This window comes from Hemiscyllium ocellatum, chromosome 35 (genome assembly GCF_020745735.1).
Source record: "Hemiscyllium ocellatum isolate sHemOce1 chromosome 35, sHemOce1.pat.X.cur, whole genome shotgun sequence".
Classification (NCBI taxonomy): domain Eukaryota; kingdom Metazoa; phylum Chordata; class Chondrichthyes; order Orectolobiformes; family Hemiscylliidae; genus Hemiscyllium; species Hemiscyllium ocellatum.
Window position 1 is genome coordinate 22,159,421 of NC_083435.1, and position 27,743 is coordinate 22,187,163.

At 53.4% G+C, this 27,743-nt stretch overlaps 1 protein-coding gene across 1 annotated transcript in view; it reads right to left on the bottom strand.

Moving 5' to 3' along the window:
- Positions 1-3,791: 3,791 nt before the first annotated feature.
- Positions 3,792-27,743, bottom strand: part of LOC132832563 (gamma-aminobutyric acid type B receptor subunit 1-like) — a 336,573-nt gene continuing 312,621 nt past the window's right edge. The window contains exons 7-10 of the mRNA XM_060850654.1: positions 17,632-17,802; positions 14,469-14,570; positions 7,801-7,866; positions 3,792-4,028 (exon numbers count right to left, since the gene is read on the bottom strand). Coding sequence (XP_060706637.1) covers positions 3,792-4,028; positions 7,801-7,866; positions 14,469-14,570; positions 17,632-17,802 — 576 coding nt within the window. The remainder of the gene's footprint in view (positions 4,029-7,800; positions 7,867-14,468; positions 14,571-17,631; positions 17,803-27,743) is intronic.

Sequence of the window (27,743 nt, forward strand, 5' to 3'; positions counted from 1 at the left end):
ACACCATCACCCCCTCCTACACCATCACCCCCTCCTACACCCTCACCCCCTCCTACACCATCACCCCCTCCTACACCATCACCCTCTCCTACACCATCACCCCCTCCTACACCATCACCCTCTCCTACACCATCACCCCCTCCTACACCATCACCCCCTCCTACACCATCACCCCCTCCTACTCCATCACCCCCACCTACACCATCACCCTCTCCACCCCCATCACTCCCTCCTCCACCACCGCCTCCTCCTACACCATCACCCCCTCATCCACCATCACCCCCTCCTACACCATCACCCCCTCCTCCACCATCGCCCCCTCCTCCACCATCGCCCCCTCCTCCCCCATCACCCCCTCCTACACCATCACCCCCTCCTACACCATCGCCCCCTCCTACACCATCACCCCCTCCTACACCCTCACCCCCTCCTACTCCATCACCCCCACCTACACCATCACCCCCTCCTCTACCATCACCCCCTCCTACACCATCGCCCCCTCCTACACCATCGCCCCCTCCTACCCCATCACCCCCTCCTACACCCTCACCCCCACCTACTCCATCACCCCCTCCTACTCCATCACCCCCTCCTCTACCATCACCCCCTCCTACACCATCACACCCTCCTCCACCATCACCCCCACCTACACCATCACCCCCTCCTCTACCATCACCCCCTCCTACACCATCACCCCCTCCTCTACCATCACCCCCTCCTACACCATCACACCCTCCTCCACCATCACCCCCACCTACACCATCACCCCCTCCTCCACCATCACCCCCTCCTCCACCATCACCCCCTCCTACACCATCACACCCTCCTCCACCATCACCCCCACCTACACCATCACCCCCTCCTACACCATCACCCCCACCTACACCATCACCCCCTCCTCCACCATCACACCCTCCTCCACCATCACCCCCACCTACACCATCACCCCCTCCTACACCATCACCCCCTCCTCCACCATCACCCCCTCCTACACCATCACCCCCTCCTACACCATCACCCTCTCCTACACCATCACCCCCACCTACACCATCACCCCCTCCTACACCATCACACCCTCCTCCACCATCACCCCAACCTACACCATCACCCTCTCCACCCCCATCACCCCCCTCCTACACCATCACCCCCTCCTACACCATCACCCTCTCCTACACCATCACCCCCACCTACACCATCACCCCCTCCTACACCATCACCCCCTCCACCGCCATCACCCCCACCTACACCATCACCCCCACCTACACCATCACCCCCTCCTACACCATCACCCCCCCCCGCACCATCGCCCCCTCCTCCACCATCACCCCCTCCTCCACCATCACCCCCTCCTACACCATCGCCCCCTCCTCCACCATCACCCCCTCCTCCACCATCACCCCCTCCTACACCATCACCCTCTCCTCCACCATCACCCCCTCCTACACCATCACCCTCTCCTCCACCATCATCCCCTCCTCCACCCTCACCCCCTCCTACACCATCGCCCCCTCCTACACTATCGCCCCCTCCTCCACCATCACCCCCTCCTCCACCATCATCCCCTCCTCCACCCTCACCCCCTCCTACACCATCGCCCCCTCCTACACCATCACCCCCTCCTACACCATCACCCCCTCCACCGCCATCACCCCCACCTACACCATCACCCCCTCCTACACCATCACCCCCCCCTCACCATCACCCCCTCCTACACCATCACCCCCTCCTACACCATCACCCCCTCCTACACCATCACCCCCTCCACCACCATCACCCCCTCCTACACCATCGCCCCCTCCTCCACCATCACCCCCTCCTCCACCATCACCCCCTCCTACACCATCACCCTCTCCTCCACCATCATCCCCTCCTCCACCCTCACCCCCTCCTACACCATCGCCCCCTCCTACACTATCGCCCCCTCCTCCACCATCACCCCCTCCTACACCATCATCCCCTCCTCCACCCTCACCCCCTCCTACACCATCGCCCCCTCCTACACCATCACCCCCTCCTACACCATCACCCCCTCCTACACCATCACCCCCTCCTCCACTATCACCCCCTCCTACACCATCGCCCTCTCCTACACCATCACCCCCTCCCACACCATCACCCCCCTCCTCCACCATCACCCCCTACTACACCATCACCCCCTCCTACACCCTCACCCCCTCCTACACCATCACCCCCTCCTATACCATCACCCTCTCCACCCCCATCACCCCCTCCTACACCATCGCCCCCTCCTACACCATCACCCCCTCCTACACCATCACCCCCTCCTCCACTATCACCCCCTCCTACACCATCACCCTCTCCTACACCATCACCCCCTCCCACACCATCACCCCCCTCCTCCACCATCACCCCCTACTACACCATCACCCCCTCCTATACCATCACCCTCTCCACCCCCATCACCCCCTCCTACACCATCGCCCCCTCCTACACCATCACCCCCTCCTACACCATCACCCCCTCCACCGCCATCACCCCCACCTACACCATCACCCCCTCCTACACCATCACCCCCCCCGCACCATCACCCCCTCCTACACCATCACCCCCTCCTCCACCATCACCCCCTCCTCCACCATCACCCCCTCCTACACCATCACCCTCTCCTCCACCATCATCCCCTCCTCCACCCTCACCCCCTCCTACACCATCGCCCCCTCCTACACTATCGCCCCCTCCTACACCATCGCCCCCTCCTACACCATCGCCCCCTCCTACACCATCACCCTCTCCTACACCATCACCCCTTCCTACACCATCACCCCCTCCTCCACCATCACCCCCTCCTACACCATCACCCCCTCCTACACCATCACCCTCTCCTACACCATCACCCCCTCCTACACCATCACCCTCTCCTACACCATCACCCCCTCCTCCACCATCACCCCCTCCTACACCATCACCCTCTCCTCCACCATCACCCCCTCCTACACCATCACCCCCTCCTACACCATCACCCCCTCCTCCACCATCACCCCCTCCTACACCATCACCCTCTCCTACACCATCACTAACCCTGCTACAGCATCATCCCTACCCTCGTACACCATTAGCACTAACCCTCCTCCACCATCATCGCTCCCCCCAACACCTCAATCACCTCCCCTCCTTTACTATAATCACATCTCCCCTACACCATCATCACCTCTGCCCATTAACGCTGCAGGGTCAGCCTCACTCCCTTCTCTCTGCCATTCCTGAAGTTTGCTCAGCATCATTGATCCATGCAAATGTACAACTCGTAAACATACCCTTCGGTGTATTCTTGTTCATGCCGACCAGATATCCTAAATTAATCTGCTCCCATTTGCCAGCACCCGGCCCCCTATCCCTCCAAACCCTTCCTATTCATATACCCATCCAAATGCCTTTTAAATGCAACTGTACCAGCCTCCACCACTTCCTCTGGCAGCTCATTCCAGACACGTACCACCCTCTGTGTAAAATAGTTGTCCCTTTCGTCCCTTTTACATCTTTCACCTCTCAGCCTAAACCTATGCCCGTTAGTTCTGGACGTCCCTGACCCCAGGGAAAAGACCATGTCTATTTACCCTGTCCATGCCCCTCATGATTTTATCAACCTCCATCAGGTCACCCCCTCAGCCTCCGACACTCCAGAGAACACAGCCCTGGCCTATTCAGCCTCTCCCTGTAGCTCAGACCCTCCAAGCTTGGCAGCGTCCTTGCAAATCTGTTCTGAACCCTTTCAGGATTCACAACATCCTTCCTGCAGGAGCAGATGTCAGCCCTGTCACCGCGAGAGTGCTTTATAACTGCAGAGCCACCCCCCCTCTTGTTCGAGCTGCGCTCACCATTTTGGAGATTCCCCTGCTGTTGGTGGGGTTAACCATGAGGATCTCTGTGGTGAGGTGCCCCTCCACAGCCTCAGTCATCTGCTGCACCGTGCAGTTGATGTTATTATCCTGTATCTTGAACCAGTTGTCAGCATACCAGCCAATCAGGAACCAGACGTACTTCTTACCATACAGCTTCTCTTTGTATACCTGCGGCAGCAGAAGGAGAGACCCCGGTGAAACCGGGAGAGCTGTCAGTGGGCTGTGGCGAAAGCAGAGCCAACATGGATGGCCTTGACCTCACTGAGCTACAGTGAGGGCTGTGTGTGAGCAATGTGATATATCAGAGTGTCACAGTGAAGTTTGGGATATATCAGAGTGTCACAGTGAGGGATGGGATATATTAGAATGTTACAGTGAGGGGTGTGATATATCAGAGTGTCACAGTGAGGGGTAGATTATATCAGAGTGTTACAATGAGGGGTGGTTTATATCAGTGTGTCACTGTGAGGGGTGGGATAAATCTGAGTGTCACAGTGAGGGGTGGGTTATATCAGAGTGTCACAGTGAGGGGTTGTTTATATCAGAGTGTTACAGTGAGGGGTGGGATATATCAGAGTGTCACAGTGAGGGGTGGGTTATATCAGAGAGTCACAGTGAGGGGTGGGTTATATCAGAGTGTCCAGTGAGGGGTGTGATATATCTGAGAGTCACAGTGAGGGGTAGGTTATATCAGAGTGTCACAGTGAGGGGGTGGGTTATATCAGAGAGTCACAGTGAGGGGTGGGTTATATCAGAGTGTCACAGTGAGGGGTGTGATATATCAGAGTGTTACAGTGAGGGGTGGGTTATATCAGAGCGTCACAGTGAGGGGTATGATATATCAGAGTGTCACAGTGAGGGGTGGGTAATATCAGAGTGTCACAGTGAGGGGTGTGTTATATCAGAGTGTCACAGTGAGGGGTGGGTTATATCAGAGTGTTACAGTGAGGGGTGGGTTATATCAGAGCGTCACAGTGAGGGGTATGATATATCAGAGTGTCACAGTGAGGGGTGGGTAATATCAGAGTGTCACAGTGAGGGGTGTGATATATCAGAGTGTCACAGTGAGGGGTGTGTTATATCAGAGTGTCACAGTGAGGGGTGGGGTATATCAGAGTGTCACAGTGAGGGGTGGGTTATATCAGAGTGTCACAGTGAGGGGTGTAATATATCAAGATGTCACAGTGAGAGGTGTTATATATCAGAGTGTCACAGTGAGGCGTGTGATATATCAGAGTGTCACTGTGAGTGTGGTATATTAAAGTGTTGTGCTGAGAAGCATGTTATATTAGCCTGGTACAGAGTGAGGCATGCATATGAGACAGGTTTTTTGAGCTCTACATTGGGGTACTGCTGAAATAAAAACTAAACATATATTTATGTTAAAAGCATCTTTGAGAACTGTCTTCCAATGTACGTCCATCGATTAGACAGGAGGTTAGTGAATGTGTAACTGTACACACTGTGCTTTGAACAAACAGCAATGCAATCTGCCCTGAGGAAATGTGTTGGTTCAGGAAGGATTCTTGAATGCTTTGTCAAGAGAGCTACTTGCTCCTTGCTCCTTGCTGTATGGTGTCATCTTCAGGCTGGTGAAAGGAATTGGTGAGGTGGATGAAGAGAGACAGGTTCCTCTGGTGTGACAGACCCCAAAACAAGGACAGGGCACCCTTTCACGTGCAATGACCGGAGACAATTCTTCACACAACAGCATGGTGGAAATCTCAAGACACTCTCTGTGAAAAAGGCATACAGTGTGGAAACAGGCCCTTCGACCCATCAAGTTCACACCAACCCCTCCGAAGAGAAACCCACCCGGTCCCATTCCCCATGCTACATTTCCCCTGACTAATGCATCTCATCTAGCCTACACATTCCTGAACACTACGGGCAATTTAGTACTGCTGCCTCACTGCACCAGGGACCCGGGTTCGATTCCACCCTCGGGCGACTGTCTGTGTAGAGTTTGCACATTCTCCCCGTGTCTGCGTGGGTTTCCTCCAGGTGTCCCGGTTTCCTCCCACAGTCCAAAGATGTGCAGGTTAGGGTGGATTGGCTGTGTGAAATTGCCCATAGTGTTAGCTGCATTAGTCAGAAGGAAATGGGTCTGGGTGGGTTACTCTTCGGAGGGTCGGTGTGGACTGGTTGGGCTGATGGGCCTGTTTCCACACTGTAGGGAATCTAATCTAATCTAGTCTAATCGAAAGCGAAGATTAGTGGATGGTTGTTTAGCAAGGGCATTAAGGGATTATGAACTAAGGTGGGATACACATTAAATCACAATGCCAAGGTGACTTGAGGGGGCCAAATGGCTACCTTCCATTCCTATGTGCCTGTGGGATCTCTTCATTGGAGGCTGGTACCATTGCCACATTTAAAAGGCATTTGGATGGGTATATGGATAGGAAGGGTTTGGAGGGATATGGGCCAAGTGCTGGCAAATGGGACTGGTTTAGGTTGGGATACCAGCATGGATGGGTTGGACCAAAGGGTCTTTTTCCCTGCTCTCGGTCTCTATGTGCACATGTGCTAAAAGCTGGCACCTCTGACAACGCAGCACTCTCTCACTGCCCAGCACTGGGAGTGTTGGCCTAATCACTGAGCTCAAGCCCATGGCTAAAGAGTAGAAGAGGGTTGCAATTCCCTCCCAGTTGGTGTCGGCCTGTGCAGCTGATCATGAGGCTCTGGTTCAGTATCATGCCATGACGAGCAGAGACGGTGGACCACAAAGATCCCTCCGTGTCACCTCTCAGTCGCTACTGGCCAGAGACTTGCTGCGGGCTCTTGCCCCTAGCACCTCCTTCCTCTGGTAGCCAGAGTGCTCCAAGAGGGAGGCCCAGTTCTGGGGAGCTGAGGCAGGCCGTACGGTCTCCAGGGGAGGCCCAGGCTGTGCAGGCCTGCAGCAGTAAGGCCTGAGGCCTATGACCGGCTCCATCCTGGACACGGCAGCGGCGGAGGAGCCTGGAACAAAGGTCCCGGCCGATGTCCGTCACCAGTACCTGGAGAAGCAGCGGAGGAGGAACAAGGGGAAGGAGAAGCCATCGGATGAGGGAATTCTTCACCTGTTTGGGAATTTAACTGTCAGACACCGAGAAGGAAACGGAAGAGATGTGACGACCAAAGCTCTCGCCGTCATAGAGGCAGAGAGATGTACGGCACAGAAACAGACCCTTCGGCCCGACTCGTCTATACCGACCAGTTATCCCAACCCAATCCGGTCCCATTTCCCAGCACCCGGCCCATATCCCTCCAAACCCTTCCTATTCATATACCCATCCAAATGCCTCTTAAATGTTGCAACTGTACCAGCCTCCACCACTTCCTCTGGCAGCTCATTCCATACACGCACCACCCTCTGTGTGAAAAGTGGCCCCTTAGGTCTCTTTTATACCTTTCCCCTCTCACCCTATCACCCTCTAGTTCTGGACTCCCCAGGGAAAAAACTTGGTCTATTTACCCTATCCATGCCCCTCATGAATTTGTAAACCTCTATAAGGTCACCCCTCAGCCTCCGACGCTCCAGGGAAAACAGCTGCTGCTCCCTGTAGCTCAAACCCTCCAACCCTGGCAACATCCTTGCAAATCTTTTCTGAACCCTTTCAGGTTTCACAACATCTCTCCTACAGCAGGGAGAAGAGAACGGTACGCAGTATTCCCAATATGGCCACACCAATGTCCTGCATAGCCACAGCATGACCTCTAGACACTGACCAATAAAGGCACGGCCTTCTTCACTACCATGACTGGTCCAAGATCTATTCCTCATTCAACATTACAGAAACAGATTCTCTGGTCATCATCACGTTGCTGTTTGTGGGAGTATACTTTTTTGACAAAGTGATCACCATGTTCCCTGCATGACGCTCAAGCACCAGAAGGAAGGGAGGGGTAACGCTGTATAATTGCAAGTTATTTGTCCTTGTTTCCGCTCAGCTCATACCTCACAGAAGACCTTCCTCGCCTCGGTCTCGTAGAACAACCCGACGATGATGCGGGCATCTTGTCTCTGCAGAAATGGAGAAAAGGGTGACATGATTTTCGAAAGCCAGCCTTGCTTTCCTCTGTCTCTGTATCACAACCCACTGAGGGGCCGAAGGAAGGACTGGTTCCTGGCCTCTGGCCTGCAAACCATGTACAGATAAAATGGAGTGATTCACTCTGTCTGGCACTGTGCAGTGTATCTGAGTGTCCGTCCCTGTACGTGTACAGTATACAGTGAGTGACAGAGTGTGTGTCACTGTGCAGTGTATCTGAGTGTCCGTTCCTCTATATGTACAGTATACAGTGAGTGACAGAGTGTGAGTCACTGTGCAGTGTATCTGAGTGTCCGTCGTTATATGTGTACAGTATACAGTGAGTGACAGAGTGTGAGTCACTGTGCAGTGTATCTGAGTGTCCGTTCCTCTATATGTACAGTATACAGTGAGTGACAGAGTGTGAGTCACTGTGCAGTGTATCTGAGTGTCCGTCCCTGTACATGTACAGTATACAGTGAGTGACAGAGTGTGTGTCACTGTGCAGTGTATCTGAGTGTCCATCCCTGTACGTGTACAGTATACAGTGAGTGACAGAGTGTGTGTCACTGTGCAGTGTATCTGAGTGTCCGTCCCTGTACATGTACAGTATACAGTGAGTGACAGAGTATGAGTCACTGTGCAGTGTATCTGAGTGTCCGTCCCTGTACGTGTACAGTATACAGTGAGTGACAGAGTGTGAGTCACTGTGCAGTGTATCTGAGTGTCCGTTCCTCTACATGTACAGTATACAGTGAGTGACAGAGTGTGAGTCACTGTGCAGTGTATCTGAGTGTCCGTCGTTATATGTGTACAGTATACAGTGAGTGACAGAGTGTGAGTCACTGTGCAGTGTATCTGAGTGTCCGTTCCTCTATATGTACAGTATACAGTGAGTGACAGAGTGTGAGTCACTGTGCAGTGTATCTGAGTGTCCGTTCCTCTATATGTACAGTATACAGTGAGTGACAGAGTGTGAGTCACTGTGCAGTGTATCTGAGTGTCCGTCCCTGTACGTGTACAGTATACAGTGAGTGACAGAGTGTGAGTCACTGTGCAGTGTATCTGAGTGTCCGTTCCTCTATATGTACAGTATACAGTGAGTGACAGAGTGTGAGTCACTGTGCAGTGTATCTGAGTGTCCGTTCCCTGTACGTGTACAGTATACAGTGAGTGACAGAGTGTGAGTCACTGTGCAGTGTATCTGAGTGTCCGTTCCCTGTACGTGTACAGTATACAGTGAGTGACAGAGTGTGAGTCACTGTGCAGTGTATCTGAGTGTCCGTTCCCTGTACATGTACAGTATACAGTGAGTGACAGAGTGTGAGTCACTGTGCAGTGTATCTGAGTGTCCGTCCCTGTACGTGTACAGTATACAGTGAGTGACAGAGTGTGTGTCACTGTGCAGTGTATCTGAGTGTCCATCCCTGTACGTGTACAGTATACAGTGAGTGACAGAGTGTGTGTCACTGTGCAGTGTATCTGAGTGTCCGTCCCTGTACATGTACAGTATACAGTGAGTGACAGAGTATGAGTCACTGTGCAGTGTATCTGAGTGTCCGTCCCTGTACGTGTACAGTATACAGTGAGTGACAGAGTGTGAGTCACTGTGCAGTGTATCTGAGTGTCCGTTCCTCTACATGTACAGTATACAGTGAGTGACAGAGTGTGAGTCACTGTGCAGTGTATCTGAGTGTCCGTCGTTATATGTGTACAGTATACAGTGAGTGACAGAGTGTGAGTCACTGTGCAGTGTATCGGAGTGTCCGTTCCTCTATATGTACAGTATACAGTGAGTGACAGAGTGTGAGTCACTGTGCAGTGTATCTGAGTGTCCGTTCCTCTATATGTACAGTATACAGTGAGTGACAGAGTGTGAGTCACTGTGCAGTGTATCTGAGTGTCCGTCCCTGTACGTGTACAGTATACAGTGAGTGACAGAGTGTGAGTCACTGTGCAGTGTATCTGAGTGTCCGTCCCTGTACGTGTACAGTATACAGTGAGTGACAGAGTGTGAGTCACTGTGCAGTGTATCTGAGTGTCCGTTCCTCTATATGTACAGTATACAGTGAGTGACAGAGTGTGAGTCACTGTGCAGTGTATCTGAGTGTCCGTTCCCTGTACGTGTACAGTATACAGTGAGTGACAGAGTGTGAGTCACTGTGCAGTGTATCTGAGTGTCCGTTCCCTGTACGTGTACAGTATACAGTGAGTGACAGAGTGTGAGTCACTGTGCAGTGTATCTGAGTGTCCGTCCCTGTACGTGTACAGTATACAGTGAGTGACAGAGTGTGAGTCACTGTGCAGTGTATCTGAGTGTCCGTCCCTGTACGTGTACAGTATACAGTGAGTGACAGAGTGTGAGTCACTGTGCAGTGTATCTGAGTGTCCGTCCCTGTACATGTACAGTATACAGTGAGTGACAGGGTGTGAGTCACTGTGCAGTGTATCTGAGAATCCATCCCTGTATATGTACAGTATACAGTGAGTGACAGAGTGTGAGTCACTGTGCAGTGTATCTGAGTGTCCGTTCCCTGTACGTGTACAGTATACAGTGAGTGACAGAGTGTGAGTCACTGTGCAGTGTATCTGAGTGTCCATTCCCTGTTCGTGTACAGTATACAGTGAGTGACAGAGTGTGAGTCACTGTGCAGTGTATCTGAGTGTCCGTCCCTGTACGTGTACAGTATACAGTGAGTGACAGAGTGTGTGTCACTGTGCAGTGTATCTGAGTGTCCGTTCCTGTACATGTACAGTATACAGTGAGTGACAGAGTGTGAGTCACTGTGCAGTGTATCTGAGTGTCCGTTCCCTGTACGTGTACAGTATACAGTGAGTGACAGAGTGTGTGTCACTGTGCAGTGTATCTGAGTGTCCGTCCCTGTACGTGTACAGTATACAGTGAGTGACAGAGTGTGTGTCACTGTGCAGTGTATCTGAGTGTCCGTCCCTGTATATGTACAGTATACAGTGAGTGACAGAGTGTGAGTCACTGTGCAGTGTATCTGAGTGTCCATCCCTGTATATGTACAGTATACAGTGAGTGACAGAGTGTGTGTCACTGTGCAGTGTATCTGAGTGTCCGTCCCTGTACATGTACAGTATACAGTGAGTGACAGAGTGTGTGTCACTGTGCAGTGTATCTGAGTGTCCGTCCCTGTATATGTACAGTATACAGTGAGTGACAGAGTGTGTGTCACTGTGCAGTGTATCTGAGTGTCCGTCCCTGTACATGTACAGTATACAGTGAGTGACAGAGTGTGAGTCACTGTGCAGTGTATCTGAGTGTCCGTCCCTGTATATGTACAGTATACAGTGAGTGACAGAGTGTGTGTCACTGTGCAGTGTATCTGAGTGTCCGTCCCTGTACGTGTACAGTATACAGTGAGTGACAGAGTGTGAGTCACTGTGCAGTGTATCTGACTGTCCGTCCCTGTACGTGTACAGTATACAGTGAGTGACAGAGTGTGAGTCACTGTGCAGTGTATCTGAGTGTCCGTCCCTGTACATGTACAGTATACAGTGAGTGACAGAGTGTGAGTCACTGTGCAGTGTATCTGAGTGTCCGTCCCTGTACGTGTACAGTATACAGTGAGTGACAGAGTGTGTGTCACTGTGCAGTGTATCTGAGTGTCCGTCCCTGTACGTGTACAGTATACAGTGAGTGACAGAGTGTGAGTCACTGTGCAGTGTATCTGAGTGTCCGTTCCCTGTACATGTACAGTATACAGTGAGTGACAGAGTGTGAGTCACTCTGCAGTGTATCTGAGTGTCCGTCCCTGTACGTGTACAGTATACAGTGAGTGACAGAGTGTGAGTCACTGTGCAGTGTATCTGAGTGTCCGTTCCCTGTACGTGTACAGTATACAGTGAGTGACAGAGTGTGTGTCACTGTGCAGTGTATCTGAGTGTCCATCCCTGTACGTGTACAGTATACAGTGAGTGACAGAGTGTGTGTCACTGTGCAGTGTATCTGAGTGTCCGTCCCTGTACATGTACAGTATACAGTGAGTGACAGAGTATGAGTCACTGTGCAGTGTATCTGAGTGTCCGTCCCTGTACGTGTACAGTATACAGTGAGTGACAGAGTGTGAGTCACTGTGCAGTGTATCTGAGTGTCCGTTCCTCTACATGTACAGTATACAGTGAGTGACAGAGTGTGAGTCACTGTGCAGTGTATCTGAGTGTCCGTCGTTATATGTGTACAGTATACAGTGAGTGACAGAGTGTGAGTCACTGTGCAGTGTATCTGAGTGTCCGTTCCTCTATATGTACAGTATACAGTGAGTGACAGAGTGTGAGTCACTGTGCAGTGTATCTGAGTGTCCGTTCCTCTATATGTACAGTATACAGTGAGTGACAGAGTGTGAGTCACTGTGCAGTGTATCTGAGTGTCCGTCCCTGTACGTGTACAGTATACAGTGAGTGACAGAGTGTGAGTCACTGTGCAGTGTATCTGAGTGTCCGTCCCTGTACGTGTACAGTATACAGTGAGTGACAGAGTGTGAGTCACTGTGCAGTGTATCTGAGTGTCCGTCCCTGTACGTGTACAGTATACAGTGAGTGACAGAGTGTGAGTCACTGTGCAGTGTATCTGAGTGTCCGTCCCTGTACATGTACAGTATACAGTGAGTGACAGGGTGTGAGTCACTGTGCAGTGTATCTGAGAATCCATCCCTGTATATGTACAGTATACAGTGAGTGACAGAGTGTGAGTCACTGTGCAGTGTATCTGAGTGTCCGTTCCCTGTACGTGTACAGTATACAGTGAGTGACAGAGTGTGAGTCACTGTGCAGTGTATCTGAGTGTCCATTCCCTGTTCGTGTACAGTATACAGTGAGTGACAGAGTGTGAGTCACTGTGCAGTGTATCTGAGTGTCCGTCCCTGTACGTGTACAGTATACAGTGAGTGACAGAGTGTGTGTCACTGTGCAGTGTATCTGAGTGTCCGTTCCTGTACATGTACAGTATACAGTGAGTGACAGAGTGTGAGTCACTGTGCAGTGTATCTGAGTGTCCGTTCCCTGTACGTGTACAGTATACAGTGAGTGACAGAGTGTGTGTCACTGTGCAGTGTATCTGAGTGTCCGTTCCTGTACATGTACAGTATACAGTGAGTGACAGAGTGTGAGTCACTGTGCAGAGTATCTGAGTGTCCGTCCCTGTACGTGTACAGTATACAGTGAGTGACAGAGTGTGATTCACTGTGCAGTGTATCTGAGTGTCCGTCCCTGTACGTGTACAGTATACAGTGAGTGACAGAGTGTGAGTCACTGTGCAGTGTATCTGAGTGTCCGTTCCCTGTACGTGTACAGTATACAGTGAGTGACAGAGTGTGAGTCACTGTGCAGTGTATCTGAGTGTCCGTCCCTGTACGTGTACAGTATACAGTGAGTGACAGAGTGTGAGTCACTGTGCAGTGTATCTGAGTGTCCGTTCCTGTACGTGTACAGTATACAGTGAGTGACAGAGTGTGAGTCACTGTGCAGTGTATCTGAGTGTCCGTTCCTGTACATGTACAGTATACAGTGAGTGACAGAGTGTGTGTCACTGTGCAGTGTATCTGAGTGTCCGTTCCTGTACATGTACAGTATACAGTGAGTGACAGAGTGTGTGTCACTGTGCAGTGTATCTGAGTGTCCGTGCCTGTACATGTTCAGTATACAGTGAGTGACAGAGTGTGAGTCACTGTGCAGTGTATCTGAGTGTCCGTCCCTGTACATGTACAGTATACAGTTAGTGACAGTGTCAGTCACTGTCTGACACTGTGCAGTGTATCTGAGTGTCTGTTCCTGTCCATTTTCAGTGTACTGTAGCTGAAGGTGCATAAACCCCTCCTTTATAGCGCTATTCAGCCCATTTGAGTCATGTCTGCTCCTGTTCACGTATAATAGACTCTAGGTAAAAGGAAATCTTTTACCTGCATGGTTAGCATTGCTGCCTCACAGCGCCAGAGACCCGGGTTCAATTCCCCGACTCAGGCGACTGACTGTGTGGAGTTTGCACGTTCTCCCCGTGTCTGCGTGGGTTTCCTCCGGGTGCTCCGGTTTCCTCCCACAGTCCAAAGATGTGCAGGTCAGGGTGGATTGGCCATGCTAAATTGTTTTATGTGATGGGGTAAATGTTGGGGAATGGGTCTGGGTGGGTTGCGCTTCGGCGGGTCGGTGTGAACTTGTTGGGCCGAAGGGCCTGTTTCCACACTGGAAGTAATCTAATCTAATAAAGGTGCAAACTCCACAGAGTTTGCCGAGGGTGGAATCGAACCCGGGTCCCTGGAGCTGTGAGGCAGCAGTGCTCACCACTGAGTTGACTTATCCGTCCCTAATTGCCCTTGAACTGATTGGCTTGTTAGGCCATTGCAGGGAGCAGTTAAGAGTTGACCATGTTGTGTGGTAATAGGGGCTGATTCACTCCCGGTCTAGAATCCCGACAGTGTGGAAACAGGCCCTTCAGCCCAACAAGTCCACCACACTGTCTGGCACGGTACAGGCTGTGTGTGCGTTTTGGTGTCAAGCTGCCCCTGCCTGGCACTAATCCCGAGGACAGCGATGAGTCCGCACCGCGGCCCAGGTATTCCGGTTGCTCGGAGATTACCTTGAGGTTTTTGACAGCGACGCCAGGGTCTGTGAGGAAGCTCTGCCGCACGCTGATCTCAATCCCAGCCTCCTTCACCCGCTGCTCCAAATCATCCAGAGTCTGGGGGAGGAAATGGGAGGGAGTGAGGGGGAGGGCGGGGGAGGGAGAGAGAGACAGAGAGAGAGAGAGAGGGGAGGAAGAGAGAGGGGAAAGAGAGAGACAGAGACGGGGGGGGAGGGGAGAGAGAGAGAGACACAGAGAGAGAGAGGGGGGAGAGACAGAGAGAGGGGGGAGGAGAGAGACACAGAGAGATAGAGAAAGAGGGGGAGAGAGAGAGGGGGGGAAGAGAGAGAGAGAGAGAGACAGAGAGAGGGGGGAGGAGAGAGAGACAGAGAGAGAGAGGGAGGTTGGGGGGAAGAGAGAGAGAGAGAGAGACAGAGACAGAGACAGAGAGAGGGGGGAGGAGAGAGAGAGAGAGACAGAGAGAGAGAAAGGGGGTGGGAGAGAGAGAGAGAGACAGAGAGAGTTTGAGAGAGTGAGAGAGACAGAGAGAGATCAGCATTCTGAACAAGGCCTGTATTCCTGATGAAGGGCTTTTGCCCGAAACGTCAATTTTCTTGCTCCTCGGATGCTGCCTGAACTGCTGTGCTTTTCCAGCACCACTCTAATCTAGAATCTGGTTTCCAGCATCTGCAGTCATTGTTTTTACCTCGTCGTTTTTAACCCTACTGCGAATCCTCTTGCAAGGATGCCTGCCTTGAAGAAGTTTTCCTCCTCTCTCTACAAGAATCTCAGGGAGTCCCTCTCCCACTGCAACTCCCAGGGCATTTCCTCTGCCCTGAAGCTCTTCAACCATGTCCTGAAACAGACTCGCTAACCACAGCCACATTTGTTTCCTCAGTGCTGGCCTGTATTCCTGATGAAGGGCTTTTGCCCGAAACGTTGATTTTCCTGCTCCTCGGATGCTGCCTGAACTGCTGTGCTTTTCCAGCACCGCTTTCCTCCAGAGTTTGAACAAGCTGCTGAGTGCGAACAATAGAAACACTGAAGGGGAGAGGCGGTGATCCCATAACCCACCCTTGGACTGGGGCACCCAAATTCCAGTGGTAAATGCAGGGCCAAGGACGTGGAGGTGGGAAAGAGAAACGGGGTCAGCAGTGGCCATGGAGTGGAGGCATGGGACCATTAAAGCTCAGAACCAGGACATTCGGCCCACTGCGTCCATCCTGGTTCCCTGAAGGGCCACAAAACCTTTCCCACACAGCTGTAACCTCCCGAGTCTAGTTCCCTGAATTCCATCTACAATTTTCATTGCATTGGACTTCCGTCATCTCGTGACGAGTGAATGCCAGCTCATGACTGCGTCTACCTTTGAATGCCCATGACCTTTAACATGAAATTGACCCCTTCCTGGTCTTTGTACAATGGGAACAGCTCTGTTATTCCTGCCTTAGCTCATGGCCTTGCAGACCCCAGTCGCCATGGTTCCAGGGGAAAAACCAAGCCAACTTCCCTGACCTAACCTTTGAGCTAAAATCCCGCATCCCTGTGGATCAGTCCTGGTGAATCTCCTCTGCGCCTCTCTCTCTCTCTCTCTCTGTCTGTCTCGAGGACTCTCACCTCCTTCCTAAAGAGTGGGGAACCCAGGCTGCGAACAAGGGAAGAAGAGGGTTCAAGGGTTTTTTGGAACACGAGGTGCCCACAGACTGAGAAGGAAGACGAATGGGGGTCTTTCTCAGACACATCCTTTGTTGCTGTGAAGTGGAAATGCTGCGGAGTGAGAGAGAGAGAGACCTCCACCCAGGGAGAGCTTTCAACGTAACGAGTGGTTTCTCTACAACGAGGCAGAGCGCGAGCTGCAGGGGAGTCCCAGGAATACCGTAAATAATCTGATCAAGGATTTCCTTGTGTCCCTCTGTCAGGGGATTGCAGGGCGTCACTGACTGTACCAGCATCAATTGTCCATTGCTGATGACCCTGGTGAAGACGGGCCTTTTCAATCCACTCCAGTCCGTGTTGTGATGGGAGGGGAGTTCGATGAATTCGTCGGTGAAGGAATGACGATACATTTCCAAGCCAGGACGGCGAGGCAGCCGGAGATTAATTGGTGTTCCCATGTGTCTGCTGCCCCTTGTCCTTCTCAGGGGTAGGGAGGTCACAGGTTTGGAAGGTGCAGTCTGAGAAGGTTTAGGACACGACATCTTATCGAGGGCTGCCCACATGGAAAAATCGGTAAGGTGGTCAATCAAGTGGTGACTTTGTCCTGGACGGTGTTGGAGCTGCGCTTGCCCAGACAAGTAGGGAGCACCCCATCCCGCTCCTGTCTTGTGGACAGGCTTTAAGGAGTCAGGAGGGGAGTTGGTCACCAACTAGAAGGACAAGGGTGCACAGGAAAATCCCTGACTTGGAAATGCATCGCTGTTCCTTCAGCGTCGCTGGGTCAAAATCCTGGCACCTCCTCCCCAGGGACACCGCCAAGGGGGAGGGGGGCTGTCAGAAGACGGTTCAACACCACCGCCCACGTCTCAAGGGTAATTAGGGACGTGTGATAGTAAGCAACACCCAGGTGAAGGTGGTGGGGCAGGCTGTGGGAGAGCCAGGAGGTGAGTGACTCACCACAGTCTCTCACTGCCTTCTCCGAGGGCAGCGGTATTGGGCACGCTCAGAGACTGAATTTAAAGCACACCATCAATGCCTCCAGGGCTTTCCCCACCCCACCCCACCCCACCCACAGCTTTCCCCTCCCCAGCCCATCCCACCCCACCCACAGCTTTCCCCTCCCCAGCCCATCCCACCCCACCCACAGCTTTCCCCCTCCCACCCCACCCACGGCTTTCCCCACCCCACCCCACCCTGCAGATGCTGGTCTACACACATTAGAGGCCCATTGGCCATTTTTGATCAGAATGGAAGAGTGTGGTGTTGGAAAAGCACAGCCGGTCAGGCAGCATCCGAGGGGCAGGAGAGTCGATGTTTCGGGCACAGGCTCTTCATCAGGAACGTCGACTCTCCTGCTCCTCGGATGCTGCCTGACCGGCTGCGCTTTTCCAGCGCCACACTCTTTGACTCTGACTGCCCAGCACCTGCAAGTCCTCACTCCCTCCCTAGCCATTTTTGACACCATTCCTGCCCTCGGTGGTGGTGGTGGAGTTCCCTGGACACCGCCACCCGGTGGCCTTACCGAGGTGAAGACTTCCGTGGTCTGTTGAATGGTGGCTATCTTCGTCCAGCCCCACCTCTTGAAGAGCTTGACCCGGGTGGGGTTGTGGAGGGTGGCGGACGGGTGGGTCCGGAAAAAGGTGGGGAAGCGTTGGCGGTTGGAGAGAGCCGGAGAGCTGGAACCGTACGAGAGCTGCAGGGAGAGAGAGAGAGAGAGAAGCAGAGCAGACGGTCACAGGCGTACTCGGTGACTCTCAGAGACTGAGCGACCCAAGTGCCAACCTTCACCAGGGTCATCCGTCACGGAAACAGACCCTTCGGCCCAACCACTCCATGCCGACCGTGACACCCAAACTAAACCAGTCCCCCTTGTCCAGGTTTGGCCCTTAAACTCTCACTCTCTCAACCGTCAAAAAGTATACAAACTTAAAGATCATAAAACACCAGGTTATAGTCCACCAGGTTTATTTGGAAACACTAGCTTTCGGAGCACGACTCCTTCACCAGGTGGGTGTGGAGTATAATATCGTAAGACACAGAATTTATAGCAAAAGTTTGCAGTGTGATGTAACTGGAATTATATATTGAAAAAGACCTGGATAGTTTGTTAAGTCTCTCATCTTTTAGAATGACCATTTTGGTTTCAGTTCTTTCACATGTAAATCACAAAACCTTTTTGAAGTTAGATTCTCAAGTGAACTTTAACAATTGGTGTCACATAGGCCCAGATAGTGCACTTAAGGTGCGAGCTACCCTGTGTGAGACTGTCTGTGCCACAATGGTCAGACTGAGCCTCATCTAAAAAAAATGGATTGACAGAATCTTACATGGATTCATGCAGTTTTTGAGCAAAGTGTAATTCTGCAAGTACAAATTCATCACACAAACTTATGTATGTATGTATGTATGCATGTGTGTGTGGGTGTGTGTGTGTGCGCGCGTGCACGCGCACACATGTGGGGGAGTTATGAGTGTCTGTGAGTGTGTGTATGTGTGTGAGTGTGAGTGTAAAGGGGTATAAGTCTGTGAGACGGTGCATGTATGCTTGTGAGTGTATGTGAGAGTGTATGAGAGAGAAAGTGTGGGGGCACTAGAAAAGCAGAGCCGGTCAGGCAGCATCCGAAGATCAGGAACGTCAACATTTCAAGCATAAGCCTTTCATCAGGAATGTCATCTTATGCCCAAAACGTTGCCTCTCCTGCCCCTCGGATGCTGCCTGACCGGCTGCGCTTTTCCAGCGCCCCCACAGGATTTGTCTCTGACCTCTGCCCTCCTCACTTTGTCCCCCCCAACCCTTCCTACCATGTCACCTGTCCAAATTGTCCTTTAAACGTTGTGACTGCACTGGTATCCAACACTACCTTTGGAAGCTCATTCCACACACAGACCACCCTCTGTGCGAAAAAGTTGCTTCCCGCTTAAATCTTTTTCCCTTTCACACTAAAAATATGCCTCTCACTTTGAACTCCCCCACCTTCGGGAGAAGACCTTTTGCTGTTCACGTTATCCGTGCCCCTCCTGATTTTATAGACCTCTTTAAGGTCAACCCTGAACCACCTCCTCACCAAGGAAGAAAACTCCCAGCCTATCCATCCCCTCCTTATAACTAGTTTTAAAATAAGTTACCTCCCCTTTAAAACAAAATAAAGAGAATGGGTCCTTTTCAAAGGGGCCTGTATTTGGAACTCTCTCTCTCTGCCAGAGAATACTTTTAGAGTTAGATTGATTCTTGACCACAAGAGGAGGTAAGTGGCATATGGGGTGTCAGAACCAAGTGGAGGGGCCGAATGTTCAAATGCGTGTAGCTGGTGCCAAGTCCCGTTCACTCAATCCCCATCACGCTCCCCTACCACCCCCCCAAACTATGCTGGTTTCCGGCCTTGCAACATCTCAGGTTGGTATACTTGCACTCGATTTGCCAATCCCTTCCTGGCCTCCCCCCCCCTTTCCCAATCTCCGTAAATCCCCTCCCCCTCCTGCCCCAGTCCCACAACCCTTTCCGAGAAATCCGCACTCCTCCGAGACTCGCCTCTCCAGGCCTACCCGATTCCAGTCCCTCTCCTTTTGGCAGTCATTGGCTTCAGCCTCCTAGCTCTCTGCTGTGTTCGATCTGCTCACTCTTGGTCAAGCTTTGAGTCGCCTGTCCCATAATCCTTTGCAGGGGGGGGTGGGGGGGGGGGGGGGTGGGGTGGGGTGGGGGAGAACGGCCAACCCAGCATTAAACATTGTTCGATGATTTGTCAAGGCAGAAGACCTTTCGGGGGGGGGGGGGTCTCTGCTGCCTTGAAAGGTGCTAAGTAAATGCAGGGTGTTCTTGTTGTTGGCTCAGACCCCAGGGGACTGCACACTTGTGAAAGGGGCAGGTGGGTCATTCATTTCACACAGTTTAGTCACCCCCACCCCTCTACAGTTGACCAGGGGCCACACTGTAGCAAGTGGAGGCGATCCTAGCTTCTCCCAGCCATACAGCAGCCGAATCGCTGCCCAGTGTTACCGAGCAACGCTGCGTCAAAGAGTAGAGGGTCCAGTGGAAGGGGGCTCCTGTGTGCAGACCGGGCGAGGGAGCCTTTCAGCACGGTGACCCCTGGTCGGCTGGAAGGACTTTCTCTTTATTCCAGTCACGGCCTGGCTTCAAACAGGGACAAACCTGACACAGCCAATGAGGCATTCACTCTCTCGCTCTCTCTCTTTCGCTCTCTATCTCTCTCTCTCTTTCATTTTCCTCTGTGCTCCCTCTCTGTACTCAGCACATCTCCTGCCTGCCTCTCTCCATCTCCCCTCTCCTCCCCAATTTCCCTCCGAGCCCCTCTTCTGCTTTTTCCCTCTGTCTGCTTCTCTCTCTCTCTCTCTCAGCCCCTTCACTCTCTGTTCCTCTAACTATTCTTTCTCTGCTCTCTCTCTCTCTCCACCTCTCCATGTCCTTTTTCTCTGTCCCTGCCCCATTTTCTGTCTTTACTCGTGTGTATCTCTCTCTCTCTCTCTCTCCCCTGTTTACCCTCACAGTCTCTTCCCTCTCTCCAATCCTCTCTGCCCCCTCTCTCTTTCACTCTGCTACCCCCCACTCTCTGCCCCCACCAACCCCTGACAGTGCCCCCTACTCTCACCAGGACCCTTCTCTCTCTTTCTCTGCCCCCCTCCCCCTCTCTATCACCCCTTTCTCTGCAACCCCACCTCTCTCTCTCTGCCCGTCCCCTCTCTCTCTCTGCATGCCAACCTCTCTCTCTCTCCCTGACCCGCCTCCTCTCTCTCTGCACCCCCTCTCTCTCTGCACCCCCTCTCTCTCTGCACCCCCTCTCTCTCTGCACCCCCACCTCTCTCTCTCCCTTACCCGCCCCTCTCTCTCTCTGCACCCACCTCTCTCTCTCTGTCTCGCCCTCTCTCTCTCTGCATCCCCACCTCTCTCTCTCTCTCTCACTGCCCTACCCTCACCTCTTTCTCTCTGCACCCCCACCTCTCTCTCTCTGCCTGTCCCCTCTCTCTGCACCCCTACCTCTCCCTCTCTCTGCCCTGCCCTCTCTCTCTCTGCACCCCCACCTCTCTCTCTCTCTCTCTGCCCCGCCCTCTCTCTCTGCACCCCCACCTCTCTCTCTCTCTGCACCCCCACCTCTCTCTCTCTCTCTGCACCCCCACCTCTCTCTCTCTCTCTCTGCCCCGCCCTCTCTCTCTGCACCCCCACCTCTCTCTCTCTCTGCACCCCCACCTCTCTCTCTCTCTCTGCACCCCCACCTCTCTCTCTCTCTGCACCCCCACCTCTCTCTCTCTCTGCACCCCCACCTCTCTCTCTCTCACTGCACCCCCACCTCTCTCTCTCACTGCACCCCCACCTCTCTCTCTCACTGCACCCCCACCTCTCTCTCTGCACCCCCACCTCTCTCTCTCTCTCTCTCTCTCTGCACCCTCACCTTGCTCTCTCTCACTGCCCTGCCCCTCTGTACCCCCACCTCTCTCTCTCTCTCTCTGCCCCACCCTCTCTCTGTCTCTCTGCCCTGCACTCTCTCTCTCTGTATCCCACATCTCTCTCTGTCCCGCCCCCTCTCTCTGTCTGCCCCGCCCTCTCCGCACCCCCACCTCTCTCTCCGCACCCCCACACCTCTCCCTCTCTGCACCCTCACCTCTCTGCACCACCCTCTCTCTCCCTCTCTCTCTGCACCCCCACCTCTCTCCCTCTCTCTCTCTGCACCCCCACCTCTCTCCCTCTCTCTCTCTGCACCCCCACCTCTCTCCCTCTCTGCACCCCCACCTCTCTCCCTCTCTGCACCCCCACCTCTCTGCACCACCCTCTCTCTCCCTCTCTCTCTGCACCCCCACCTCTCTCCCTCTCTCTCTCTGCACCCCCACCTCTCTCCCTCTCTGCACCCCCACCTCTCTGCACCACCCTCTCTCTCCCTCTCTCTCTGCACCCCCACCTCTCTCCCTCTCCCTCTCTGCACCCCCACCTCTCTCCCTTTCTGCACCCCCACCTCTCTCCCTCCCTCTCCGCACCCCCACCTCTCTCCCTCTCCGCACCCCCACCTCTCTCCCTCTCCGCACCCCCACCTCTCTCCCTCTCTCTCTGCACCCCCACCTCTCTCCCTCTCCGCACCCCCACCTCTCTCCCTCTCCGCACCCCCACCTCTCTCCCTCTCTCTCTCCGCACCCCCACCTCTCTCCCTCTCTGCACCCCCACCTCTCTCCCTCTCTCTCTCTGCACCCCTACCTCTCCCTCTGTAACCCCACCTCTTTCTTTCTCTCTCTCTGTACCCCCACCTCTCTCTCTCTCTGCCCCGCCCTCTCTCTCTCTCTGATGGCCCCCCCCACCCCCCAGATGCCCTGACTGTGATGTTTACTGGGCTGCTGGAATTGACCTCGGTTCCCTTCCCCCCCCACCACCACCCACTCCCCAACAACCCATTTCACCTACCATGAGCTGGGAGATAATCAGGCCGGCTTTCTCCATCCTGACTGTGGCGGGGGAGGGGTAGGTTGGGATGAGTCAGACCGGATTGGGTGAGGAAGCACCACCACCCCAACTCCGGCAGGTCAGATATCTCACTGCGGTTCGTGAAGTAGTGGCATGTGCGCAAGGACAGGGAAGGGGTGCTATCTGTTTGCTGTCACTACCCGAGGGCTGCAGGAAACGCACCATACACCCATCCTGGTGCCGCTGAAGGGTTACCGCACACAGGGGCTTGTACCTCGCCTGTCATCGCGTATCTGGGTCGGGCTCCACAGGGGCTGTTGCCTCACCCCACTCCCACTAGCAGTGCTCGCTCTCCTGTGAACCATGTGGAAAACGGGGCAATGGAGGGGTGGGGGGGAGTGGAAACAGGTCAGTGCGGGGGCTGGGAGCCAATAAAAAAGACAACCTTCCCGACCCCGGAGAAGGTTATTTCTCTTTGACCACCACTACCACAGCCACTAACATGCCTGCTCCCCCCCAAAAAGCCCACACTGCCAGCCTCCTGCTCGGGATCCTTCCTCACAGCGGTTCAGCGCTCTCTCACGAGCTGAGGGACAGAGGGCGCATGTCATCAGCAGCCGACTGCCAGCGAGGAGGCCATTTCAGCGCTAGGCCCTGAGGTTCCAACAGCCACCGTCAGAACCGGCGCAGCCCGGCCTGAGGCCAATGGAGTTCCCCATGGTGAGGGCGTCTGCAGGCCAGCTCAGGGTTGAGGGGTCACCGCAGGAAGAGCTGGCCAGTTGACGTTGGCCTCGTATATACCCACGGCTCCCCGGTTACAGTCCCTTCCCGAAGGTAGCTGTAAAATGGCCACCGCACAGAGGTAAAAGTAGCCACGCACACAGAGACCTGTCCTTTCCTGACCCTTCCTCCAATCCTCTGAAACCCGGCACTGCCGGATTCACAAACACCACTGAAGCTGTGATCCGGTATTGATCACCGCGCTCGGTGAAGCTGTGATCCGGTGTTGATCACTGTGCTCGGTGAAGCTGTGATCCGGTGTTGATCACCGCGCTCGGTGAAGCTGTGATCCGGTGTTGATCACCGTGCTCAGTGAAGCTGTGATCCGGTGTTGGTCACCGTACTCGGCGAAGCTGTGATCCGGTGTTGATCACCGTGCTCGGTAAAGCTGTGATCTGGTGTTGATCACCGTGCTTGGTAAAGCTGTGATCCGGTGTTGATCACCGTCCTCGGTGAAGCTGTGATCTGGTGTTGATCACCGTGCTCGGTGAAGCTGTGATCCGGTGTTGATCACTGCGCTCGGTGAAGCTGTGATCCGGTGTTGATCACCGTGCGCGGTGAAGCTGTGATCCGGTGTTGATCACCGTGCTCGGTGAAGCTGTGATCCGGTGTTGGTCACCGTGCTCCTTGAAGCTGTGATCCCGTGTTGATCTCCGTGCTCGGTGAAGCTGTGATCCAGTGTTGGTCACCGTGCTCGGTGAAGCTGTGATCCGGTGTTGATCTCAGTGCGCGGTGAAGCTGTGATCCGGTGTTGGTCACCGTGCTCGGTGAAGCTGTGATCTGGTGTTGATCACCGTGCTCGGTGAAGCTGTGATCTGGTGTTGATCACCGTGCTCGGTGAAGCTGTGATTCGGTGTTGATCACCGTGCTCGGTGAAGCTGTGATCTGGTGTTGATCACCGTGCTCGGTGAAGCTGTGATTCGGTGTTGATCACCGTGCTCGGTAAAGCTGTGATCTGGTGTTGATCACCGTGCTTGGTAAAGCTGTGATCCGGTGTTGATCACCGTCCTCGGTGAAGCTGTGATCTGGTGTTGGTCACCGTGTTCGGTGAAGCTGTGATCCCGTGTTGACCACCGTGTTCGGTGAAGCTGTGATCCGGTGTTGATCACCGTGCTCGGTGAAGCTGTGATCCGGTGTTGATCACTGCGCTCGCTGAAGCTGTGATCTGGTGTTGATCTCCGTGCTTGGTGAAGCTGTGATCCGGTGTTGATCACCGTCCTCGGTGAAGCTATGATCCGGTGTTGATCACCCTGCGCGCTGAAGCCGTGATCCGGTGTTGATCACCGTCCTCGGTGAAGCTGTGATCCGGTGTTGATCACCGCGCTCGGTGATGCTGTAATCGGGTGTTGATCACCATGCTCGGTGAAGTTGTGATCCGATGTTGGTCACCGTGCTCGGTGAAGCTGTGATCCGGTGTTGATCACCGTGCTCGGTGAAGCTGTGATCCGGTGTTGATCACTGCGCTCGGTGAAGCTGTGATCCGGTGTTGATCACCGTGCGCGGTGAAGCTGTGATCCGGTGTTGATCACCGTGCTCGGTGAAGCTGTGATCCGGTGTTGGTCACCGTGCTCCTTGAAGCTGTGATCCCGTGTTGATCTCCGTGCTCGGTGAAGCTGTGATCCAGTGTTGGTCACCGTGCTCGGTGAAGCTGTGATCCGGTGTTGATCTCCGTGCTCGGTGAAGCTGTGATCCGGTGTTGGTCACCGTGCTCGGTGAAGCTGTGATCCCGTGTTGATCTCCGTGCTCGGTGAAGCTGTGATCCGATGTTGATTACCGTGCTCGCTGAAGCTGTGATCCGGCGTTGATCACCCTGCCTAATGAAGCCTCCTCTAGCGGAGCGGTTAAAATCGGGAAACTTATGCCCAAACCCTGGAGATACTCGGCCCCGGTTGGTTGCCATGGGAACCCCTCCAGGCTGTGGGCCTGGGTGTGTACCCAGGTACTCCGTACTGAAGATGGCGCTGTAAGTGGCGAATTGTGACCTCTTCACTGTCCCCATTTGCGTACATGTGACAATGAAGCTAATCCAAATAACAGGCCAGATTCCTCATTCGTGTGTTTGCCACCTCTCGATCGCCTAGTCACACCACTCACTGGTCTCCTCAACTCCACCCTCAGTAGATGAACTGCTTGTGTGCCCTAATTTGTTCCCAATCCCCTTGCCCTACATAACGTTGGCTCAAATTCCAACAATGTCTTGATATTAAAACACTTATTCTCGAATCCCCTCTCCCAAACGACGAAATCTCCACTAAACGCACACCTACCGAGGGATTCAGACTTGTGCGTCTGGCCTCTCGAGTGCAGTGGGAACGGGGTAGCGGTAATATGGCCGGAATAGTGACCCGCAATCCCAGGCCAATGTTCCGGGGTTGTGGGTTTGAATCCTGCTATGGCAGATGCTGGGGAACTTTTCCGTGTCATTAAAAATAGGGAATTTAAGAAAGCTGGCAATCACAAAACCATTGGCCATTTTCATAAACGCTGAAAATGTGTTGCTGGAAAAACGCAGCAGGTCAGGCAGCATCCAAGGAGCTCCTTGGATGCTGCCTGACCTGCTGCGCTTTTCCAGCAACACATTTTCAGCTCTGATCTCCAGCATCTGCAGACCTCACTTTCTCCTAGGCCATTTTCATAAAGCCCATCTAATTCATTGGGACGGCATGGTGGCTCAGTGGTTAGTGCTGCTCCCTCACAGCGCCAGGGACCCAGGTTCAATTCCGGACCCGGGTTCGATTCCAGCCTCAGGCGACTGACTGTGTGGAGTTTGCACATTCTCCCTGTGTCTGCGTGGGTTTCCTCCGGGTGCTCCAGTTTCCTTCCACAGTCCAAAGGCTGGGTGGATTGGCCATGGGAAATGCAGGGTTACAGGTGTAGGGTGAGTCTGGGTGGTATGCTCTTTGGAGGGTCAGTAGGGACTCCATGGGCCAATCAGCCTGATTCCACACTGTAGGGGTTGGATGCCTTTTAGTGAGGGAATAGTTACCTGCTCTGACTTACACGTGACTCCAGACCCACGACGATTGGCAAGAAATCCTGGCCTAGCTAGTGACGACCAGATTCGATGGACGCGTTTTTTAAAAGGTGGTTCCACCATTTGGGGCGTCAGTTGCTTCAAGCTGTGGAGTTCTCTCTCTGCCTCAACACTGTCCCCTTCAAGGATACTGCTTCAAGTCACCCCTTTGACTAAATCTTTGGGCATTTCACCCTAACATCTCTTTGTGAGTTGAAAGCACACACGTAGAACAGTGTATCAAGTCCATGGTGACCCCCTTAAGAGTATCCAACACCCACCCACCCCCTCACCCTATGCCCGTAACCCCACGTCTAACCCAGCTCACATCTACACATTGCTGGACACTACATGCAATTTAGCACAGCCAATCCCACCTGACCTACACATCCTTGGACAGTGGGAGGAAACCGGAGCACCCAGAGCAGACATGGGGAGAATGTGCAAACTCCACACAGTTGCCTGAGGCTGGAATCGAACCCTGGTCCCTGGCGCTGCAAGGCAGCAGTGCTAACCACTGAGCCACCGCATCACCCGTATATAGCTACTCCCCAATTCCCTCATCTCCCTTGCCCTCAGGGCTGTCCACCTCTTGCAGCCCCTCTTCCACTTCAGTTCATTATCTTTCCTCAGGATGAGACAAACAGAAACCAACCTAATTTATTTCTGTCTGAAATGGATGCAGGCGAAGTTAAAGAGGAAACCAATCACAGATTCAGCTCTGACGGCGAGACGTGGAGTTAATGACGACTGACAGCCAGCGAGTACAGAGAAGAAGATCCTGTCACAAATCCCAGCGGAGACTTCCATCACACTTTCAACAAGGTCAAGGGTCAACCTGCATTCACGTACAACTGGTTCCACGGTGTGTGTGTCTGTCTGTGTGTGTGTGAGTGAGAGAGAGAGAGTGTGTGTGTGTGTGAGGGACAGAGTGTGTGTATATGTGTGTGTGTGGCGTGTGTGAGAGAGTGAGTGAGAGAGGGAGTGTGCACGTGTGTGTGTGTCTGAGAGAGAGTGTGCGTATGTGTGTGTGTGGCGTGTGTGAGAGAGTGAGTGAGAGTCTCTGTGTGTGAGTGAGAGAGGGAGTGTGCATGTGTGTGTGTCTGAGAGAGAGAGAGAGTGTGTGTGTGTGTGTGTGTGTGTGTGCGCACGCGTGAGAGAGAGAGTTCACAAGTGTGTCTGTGTCTATGTGTGAACCTGTGTGTGTGACTGAGTGTGTGTGTCTGTATATGTGTGAGAGAGTGTGTCTGTATGTGTGTCTGTGTGTGAATCTGTATATGTGTGACTGTGTCTGTATGTGTGTGTGAGACACAGAGTGTCTGTATGTGTGTATGAGAGAGTGTGTCTGTATGTGTGTGTGTGTGTGTATGAGAGAGTGCATCTGTGTGTGTGTGTGTGTGTGTGTGTGTGTGTGAGAGTGTGTCTGTATGTGTGAGTGTGT